Here is an 8,427-nt window from a genome sequence, read left to right on the forward strand (position 1 = left end):
GTTCTAAGCCGTAAAGCATGGCACACTAAACTATCGAGTAGTCATCAGCTTTGCTCTGCCAGGTGTTCACAACATCCGGCGTTGCTCCTGCAGCAGGTTTGTCACCTAGCGGTGCTTTCAGGACGTAATTCTTCTGTGCAACAATGAGGATAATCCTCAAGTTACGGACCCAGTCTGTGTAGTTGCTACCATCATCTTTCAACTTAGCTTTCTCTAGGAACGCATTAAAATTCAATGGAACAACATCACGTGCCATCTATCTACAACAACATAGTCATGCAAAATACTATCAGGTACTAAGTTCATGATAAATTAAAGTTAAATTAATCAAATTACTTAAGAACTCCCACTTAGATAAACATATCTCTAATCATCTAAGTGATCACGTGATCCATATCAACTAAACCATGTCCGATCATCACATGAGATGGGGTAGTTTTCAATGGTGAACATCACTATGTTGATCATATCTACTATATGATTCACGCTCGACCTTTCGGCCTCAGTGTTCCGAGGCCATATCTGCATATGCTAGGCTCGTCAAGTTCAACCCGAGTATTTTGCGTGTGCAAAACTGGCTTGCACCCGTTGTATGTGAACGTAGAGCTTATCACACCCCATCATCACGTGGTGTCTCGGCATGACGAACTGTAGCAACGGTGCATACTCAGGGAGAACACTTATACCTTGAAATTTAGTGAGAGATCATCTTATAATACTACCATCGAACTAAGCAAAATAAGATGCATAAAGGATAAATATCACATGCAATCAATATAAGTGATATGATATGGCCATCATCATCTTGCGCCTTTGATCTCCATCTCCAAAGCACCGTCATGATCACCATCGTCACCGGCTTGACACCTTGATCTCCATTGAAGCATCGTTGTCGTCCCGCCAACTATTGCTTCTATGACTATCACTACCGCTTAGTGATAAAGTAAAGCAATTACATGGCGATTGCATTTTCATACAATAAAGCGGCAACCATATGGCTCCTGCCAGTTGCCGATAACTGTGTTACAAAACATGATCATCTCATACAATAAAATTTAGCATCATGTCTTGACCATATCACATCACAACATGCCCTGCAAAAACAAGTTAGACGTCATCTACTTTGTTGTTGCAAGTTTTACGTGGCTGCTACGGGCTGAGCAAGAACCGTTCTTACCTACGCATCAAAAACCACAACGCGGTATAGTGATTGCTTTTTGATCTTCAGAAAGAACCATGTTCATTGAATCCAATTCAACTAAAATTGGGGAAACTCACACCCACCAGCCACCTGTGTGCGAAGCACGTCGGTAGAACCAGTCTCGCATAAGCGTACGCGTAATGTCTGTCTGGGCCACTTCATCCAACAATACGCCGAATCAAGAATCAACTAGTGGCGGCACATCTCCTTTGTGTTCTACTCGTGCATATAACATCTACGCATAAACCTGGCTCTGATACTACTGTTGGGGAACGTAGTAATTTCAAAAAAATTCCTACGAACATGCAAGATCACGGTGATGCATAGCAACGAGAGGGAAGAGTGTTGTCCATGTACCCTCGTAGACCGTAAGCAGAAGCGTTATGACAACGCGGTTGATGTAGTCGTATGTCTTCACGATCGACCGATCCTAGCACCGAAGGTATGGCACCTCCGTGATCTGCACACGTTCGGCTCAGTGATGTCCCACGAACTCACGATCCAGCAAAGTGTCGAGGGAGAGCTTCGTCAGCACGACGGCGTGATGCCGGTGATGATGATGCTACCGGAACAGGGCTTTGCCTAAGCACCGCTATGATATGACCGAGGTGGACTATGGTGAAGGGGACATCGCACACGGCTAAGAGATCAATGATCAACTTGTGTGTGTATGGGGTGCCCCCTTCCCCCGTATATAAAGAAGTGGAGGAGGGGAGGGCCGGCCCTCTACTATGCCGCGCCCTAGGGAGTCCTACTCCCACCGGGAGTAGGATTCCCCCCTTTCCAAGTAGGAGTAGGAGAGAAGGAAGGGAAGGTGAGAAGAGAAGGAAGGAGGGGGCGTCGCCCCCCCCCCCCTAGTCCAATTTGGACCCGGCCTTGGGGGCGCGTGGACTGCCCTAGGCAGCCCCTCTCTCTTTCCCCTAAAGCCCAATATGGCCCATATACTCCCCGGGGGGTTCCGGTAACCTCCCAGTACTCCGGAAAATGCCCGAACTCATCTGGAACCATTCCGATGTCCAAACACAGGCTTCCAATATATCGATCTTTACGTCTCGACCATTTCGAGACTCCTCGTCATGTCCGTGATCAAATCCGGGACTCCGAACTACCTTCGGTTCATCAAAACACATAAACTCATAATACCGATCGTCACCGAACGTTAAGCGTGCAGACCCTACGGGTTCGAGAACTATGTAGACATGACCGAGACACGTCTCCGGTCAATAACCAATAGCGGAACCTGGATGTTCATATTGGCTCTCACATATTCTACGAAGATCTTTATCGGTCAAACCGCATACGATATACGGTGTTCCCTTTGTCATTGGTATGTTACTTGTCCGAGATTCGATCATCGGTATCTCAATACCTAGTTCAATCTCGTTACCGGCAAGTCTCTTTAGTCGTTCCGTAATGCTACATCCCGTAACTAACTCATTAGCTACATTGCTTGCAAGGCTTATATTGATGTGCATTACCGAGAGGGCCCAGAGATACCTCTCCGATAATCAGAGTGACAAATCCTAATCTCGATCTATGCCAACTCAACAAACACCATCGGAGACACCTGTAGAGCACCTTTATAATCACCCAGTTAGGTTGTGATGTTTGGTAGCACACAAAGTGTTCCTCTGGTATTCGAGAGTTGCATGATCTCATAGTCATAGGAACATGTATAAGTTATGGAGAACGCAACAACAACAAACTAAACAATCATCGTGCTAAGCTAACAGATGGGTCAAGTCAATCACATCATTCTCTAATGATGTGAGCCGTTAATCAAATGACAATTCATGTCTATGGTTAGGAAACATAACCATCATTGATTCAACGAGCTAGTCAAGTAGAGGCAAACTAGTGACACTCTGTTTGTCTATGTATTCACACATGTACTAAGTTTCCGGTTAATACAATTCTAGCATGAATAATAAACATTTATCATGATATAAGTAAATATAAATAACAACTTTATTATTGCCTCTAGGGCATATTTCCTTCAGTTGACTACAAGTAGACAAAAAAATCTTGCAAAACAAGGTGCATTCCTCGCGCGCGCGCGCGCGCGTGTGTGTTACAAAGCAAGGTGCAGTTCTCTCACGTCTGTCAATTCTCGTCACCGTCATCAAGTTTTGGAGTTCTAGTAAGTCATTGATTTGCCTCACAGAACAATCTTACAAAATAGATCCAAACAAGTCTTAGGGTTAACTACAAGTAGACAAAAAACTCTACAAAACGAGGTTTAGTTCTTGCGTTTGTCAATTGTTACCACTGTCATCAAGATGTGGAGTCCCAGTGAGTCATAAATTTGCATGATCGAACGATCTTATAAAGGAGAGTGAAAATGTCTTAAGGTTAACTACAAGTAGAAAGAATTGTGCATTCCTTAAGGTTAAAACTAGCAAGCCATTGATTTGCCTCACCAAGTCATTGAATTTAGTAAGTCATTGATTTGCCTCATCGAATGATCTTACAAACAGATCAAAAAGATCTTAAGGTTAGCTGCAAGCAAACAAAAATCCCTACAAAACGAGGTGTAGTTCTTGCATGTGTCAATTTTTGTCACCTCATCAGGTCAGTGGAGTTCTAGTGAGTCATCGATTTGCCTCATTGAACAATCTTATAAAATAGACAAAAAAGTCTCAAGGTTAACTACAAGTAGAAAAAAACCCTACAACACGAGTAGAACAAAAGAACATAAATTTTGTCACCGCATTAGGAGAAAAATGAGGTGCAGTTCTCGCGTTTGTTAATTCTCGCCAACGTCATCAAGTCATGGACTTCTAGGAAGTCACCAATTTGCCTCATCGAACGATCTTAGAAAATAGACTAAAAAATTTCTTAAGGTTAACAACAAATAGATAAAAAAACTAGAAAACAAGGTGTAGTTCTTGCTTTTGTCAATTCTCGTCGCCTCATCAAGTCAATGGAGTTCTAGTAAGTCATCGATTTGCCTCATCAAACAACAACAACAAAGCCTTTTAATAAAACAAGTTGAGGTAGGCAGTTGAGACTCATAAGATCTTGAAACTAACTCAATATTCTGGCACGTGGATAACTAATTTTCACGCATCCTTGTCCATGATTAGCTCTTTAATGATATTATAGTCCTTCATATCTCTCTTAGTGGACTCCTCACATGTCAAGTTTAGTCTATCCCGACCTCTCTTGACATTATCAGCACGCTTTAACCATCTGCTATGCACTAACGCTTCTAGTGGTCTGCGTTGTATATGCACAAATCATCTCAGATAATGTTGGTTTTTTTTCTTCATTCTAAAATCATCGAACAATCTTACAAAACAAACTGAAAAAGCCTCAAGGAAAAAAAGGGTAGGCAAAAAAATCCTACAAAATGAGTAAATTTTTATGAACGAATAGTCCTACAGAATAGACCGAAAAAAGTCTCAAGAAAAAGAAAAGTAGGCAAAAAATCCTACAAAACGATTAAATTTTTATGAACGAATAGTCCTACAGAATAGACCGAAAAAAGTCTCAAGAAAAAGAAAAGTAGGCAAAAAATCCTACAAAACGATTAATACACGCGCCAGGTAGGGGTCGAACCTACGACTTTCCGCTTAGGAAACGGACGCTCCATCCACTGAGCTACAGGCGCCTTTGTTGAAATAAAATCACTCGGTACCTTCATAAATGTAAATTCATCTATCGTCCCCAATCACAGCGGCTCTTCTCTTTAATGCCCCCCTGCAAAGCTGTCGCGATCTGGTCGTTTCGCTCGCGTCCTCCTCCTCGTCGGCGGCCATGATCCAGGCGGTGATGGTTATCAGCACTCTGGGCAAGCCCCGCCTCCTCAAGTTCTACAATTTCCAGGTCCCGAACCTTCTCCAGTCGCCGCCCCTTCTTATTTCTCCTCACGCCCTTTCTCCAGTCTTCACCCATCCACCAGCTGCTCGGCCAATTTCCCCACCCAAATCCAGAACCGCTTCATCTTTAGATCTCCATGTGCTTGATGAAACGCCTTAGAGACTAAGCTCTGCACTTTGTTTTTGTCTGTTGTCCCGCTCACGGATTAATCGGTGGCTGCAGGATTCGGAGAAGCACCAGGAGCTGGTCCGCGGCGTCTTCCAGTGTATGTGTACACACGATTCGCTTTCCTTGTTCTTTCGCCCTCTGTATGGATGATGTGGTTGAGTTATGGAGCCTCTTCTTGCAGTGTTATCTGCGAGGCCCGAGGGTGTGAGCAATTTCGTCGAGGCCGATGCAATCTTTGGACCGGTAGTGAACCTTCTCCAGCTATCCTAGGCTAATCCGGTGGTAGTATATCTGATGCAAAAGGCAGAAAATGACAGCAATGTTTGAAATGTTTGTCAATCTGTATGTAAACAGACTAAACTACCATTAACTAGGTATGCAAATGCTCAGAAATCTTTTTGAAGGAGAGTGGCGAACAGCTATGTAGCGCGTGTTGCTGCAAACATTTGCTAATTGTAAAACTAAATTTGCCCCTAAGTTAACTTTGTGACGGAAAGTTGGAAACAACTGAATTATTAGGGTAGCCTTTTTCCATTTTACCTACAATGAACTGTGAGGGGGAAAAGACGTTTGATTTTCTTGTTTACAATTTGCAGGGAACGAGACTGGTCTACAAGCATTTGGCGACACTATACTTCGTCTTTGTCTTTGATAGCTCTGAGAATGAGCTTGCCATGCTCGACCTTGTACAAGGTAACCTAACTCCTTCCCACGGAATTGTTTCTTTCATTACTATAATTGATAGCTGTGTGCAATGGCAAAATGAGGCTCCATAGATTTGCATGAGGAACTAATGATGTTCAGTGTGTTACCATGCTTCGCATTATTTGAAATGTTTCGGTACAGAGTCTACTTCCTCCGGTGACTGTTTATCTCATTACTGTGGTTCTTTCAGTTCAGTATCCATACACTACTTGTTTACATTTTTGTGTTCCGTATTTCCAGTGCAAAAATTCTTATTGTTGCTAAACACTTATGCACACCACTGCACTACTATCGGTTCTAAAAAAGTGTCACTGCACTACCACTACCACAAACATGCAGTCTTTTTTACATCTAGCGCTTGGTGAATTGTTCATCTTTTTTCTCCTCTGTTTGTCACTTTAAGATTCTTCTATGACCTCTTTGAAGAGATAAACTAACCTTCTTGTCACAGTTTTTGTTGAAACATTGAATAGGTGCTTCAAGAATGTATGTGAGCTTGACATTGTATTTAACTTCAACAAGGTACAATGATTCTCTTTGTTTGGTATTTACTCTGGATAGTCACTGCTATAATAAATAAAGACCACAAAAACATTGGTGTTTTTTATCCTCGTTTGCAGCATGTAGCTTTTTGATACATGGGTCATAAAAATCATATGCAACTGCCCAAACAAATACTTGAATCTAACAAGACCTACAATGCTAGATTACTGCATATCTGTTTCATTTTCCACTACTGACCAAATTTTTACAGTTGGAATTCGAAGAAGCATTCTCCGACTTAAAAGTATATGTTGTTAAATCATGCTGGTGTTTCACTGAAGTTCTGTAGTACCTTGGTAGTGGGCACCTCAAACTCACAGAAGCATGTAGTATTTAGTGTACATCTCAACCAAAGATCAACATCACAATTGAAATGGTAACTTATAAATTCTATATAGATTAGGATAAACAAATAGGTATGAAATACCAAATCCTCTCGAGCTGTTAGACAACTTAACTGTAAGTGAGCATTAGTGTCCTGTAGTCCACCGGCAGTCTGGCAGAGAGCTTGAAGAAAAGTGTAGGAAGGGCCAATCCAATATAACATGCTAATGGACCTGTTAAAAGAGGATCGATAACTTTTTGTTAGTAAGCAATGCTGATAATCGATACTTGAGAACTTTTGGAATGGAAGGCTAGGGCCACCTTTCGCCCAGCATAAACTCTAAACCTGCTGGTGCCTATGATGCTACTGCTCTCCATGGCTCTATCCCCTTCTTTCTGTAGTGTCTACACCATATAACTGCTGGGAGTGCATATATGTAGAGATGCACACTCTTTCTGTTCAGAGTTCAGATCAAACACCAATGGTTCATCAACAGCCTTTTCTCATGTCATAGTGATGATCAATAATACTTCAAAATAACGACCATTCCTCCCTTGGTTCATTGTAATATGATGAATTGCAGCTTCACACAGTTTTGGATGAAATGATACTGGGAGGACAAGTGATTGAAACAAGTTCAGAGCAAATAATGAAATCTGTAGAAGAGATTGCGAGGTTTTTACTCCCTTCTGCATTCAACTGCCATATCATTTATTCACGTGCATGTGCAATTTCATAACAGTGATGCTTTCTACTTGACACAGGCTAGAGAAACAATCAAGCACAACTAGCCTCATACCAAAGTCAATATCGGAGCGTTTCAGCCGTTAAAATTTTTCGCTTGTGTTTCGGACCGACAGTTTTGGAGACTTGAGCAAATCAAATTGATGATCATATCTCCAATGGTCTTTCAGTTCTCTGAAGTCTTGAGCATCTGCCATTCAACATGAAAACCTATTGGCTGACGTGCACATCATATTGTCTCCCTCCCTAGAGTTGTTGTAAGTTGCAACCTGAAATGTGAAGCTGGCATGTCCAGTCTATACAGCTGTATGTGTAAACTTACAAGTACTACTCTAGTTATGTGGCTCTGTGACGGTGTGCAAATGTAGCAAGCCAGAGATTTATTTCTGACCACATTCCTATGGTGATACATGAGGTGTTTGAAGACCTAAGTTATGCGTGCATTGCACATGAGAGTTTTTCTTTTACCTCTCTTGAGGGTGATGGGTGGGATATCTTTCCTTATATCTTTATCTTTACCTCTTTATCTTTATCTTTACCTCTTTATCTTTATCTTTACCTCTTTATCTTTACCTACTAATAAACCACGGATCGCTTCTGGTCGTACGTCGTCGGTGTTTTACGAAAGAGCCCCTATATTACTTTGAAATAAACCTGCAGTCCTGTTTAAGTGGATCTGATAAAACCGTTTTGATAAAAAACACCCTGCCGCATTTGCCCGTGTCCGCCGCCGCCGACCGCAACCAGCGCCTCCACGCGCGGGCGGCTCACGCCCGTGCCTCCCTGCCGCCCTGCGCCGCCGCCCACCGGAGCTCCGCTACCGGACCAACGCGCCACCATGCCCTCCTCTCCTTCTTCCTTCCCCTCCCTTTTGTTCTATTTCTCACATCCCCCTCTCTCTCTTACCTACTAATAAACC

The 8,427-nt window shown here is 42.5% G+C and overlaps 1 protein-coding gene and 1 non-coding gene across 2 annotated transcripts; one reads left to right on the forward strand and one right to left on the reverse strand.

The window, feature by feature from the left end:
* Positions 1–4,741: 4,741 nt before the first annotated feature.
* On the reverse strand, positions 4,742–4,814 carry TRNAR-CCU (transfer RNA arginine (anticodon CCU)). The gene has a single exon. It is a non-coding gene; the product is annotated as a tRNA-Arg (tRNA).
* A 60-nt stretch (positions 4,815–4,874) lies between these two features.
* On the forward strand, positions 4,875–7,975 carry LOC123085257 (AP-3 complex subunit sigma). Its single transcript, XM_044506880.1, has 7 exons — positions 4,875–5,029; positions 5,246–5,288; positions 5,373–5,434; positions 5,788–5,884; positions 6,348–6,418; positions 7,348–7,439; positions 7,529–7,975. The coding sequence occupies exons 1-7, from the start codon at positions 4,961–4,963 to the stop codon at positions 7,593–7,595; spliced, it is 501 nt and encodes a 166-aa protein (XP_044362815.1). The 5' UTR covers positions 4,875–4,960; the 3' UTR covers positions 7,596–7,975.
* Positions 7,976–8,427: the final 452 nt, after the last annotated feature.

Source organism: Triticum aestivum, chromosome 4A (assembly GCF_018294505.1).
Source record: "Triticum aestivum cultivar Chinese Spring chromosome 4A, IWGSC CS RefSeq v2.1, whole genome shotgun sequence".
Lineage (NCBI taxonomy): Eukaryota > Viridiplantae > Streptophyta > Magnoliopsida > Poales > Poaceae > Triticum > Triticum aestivum.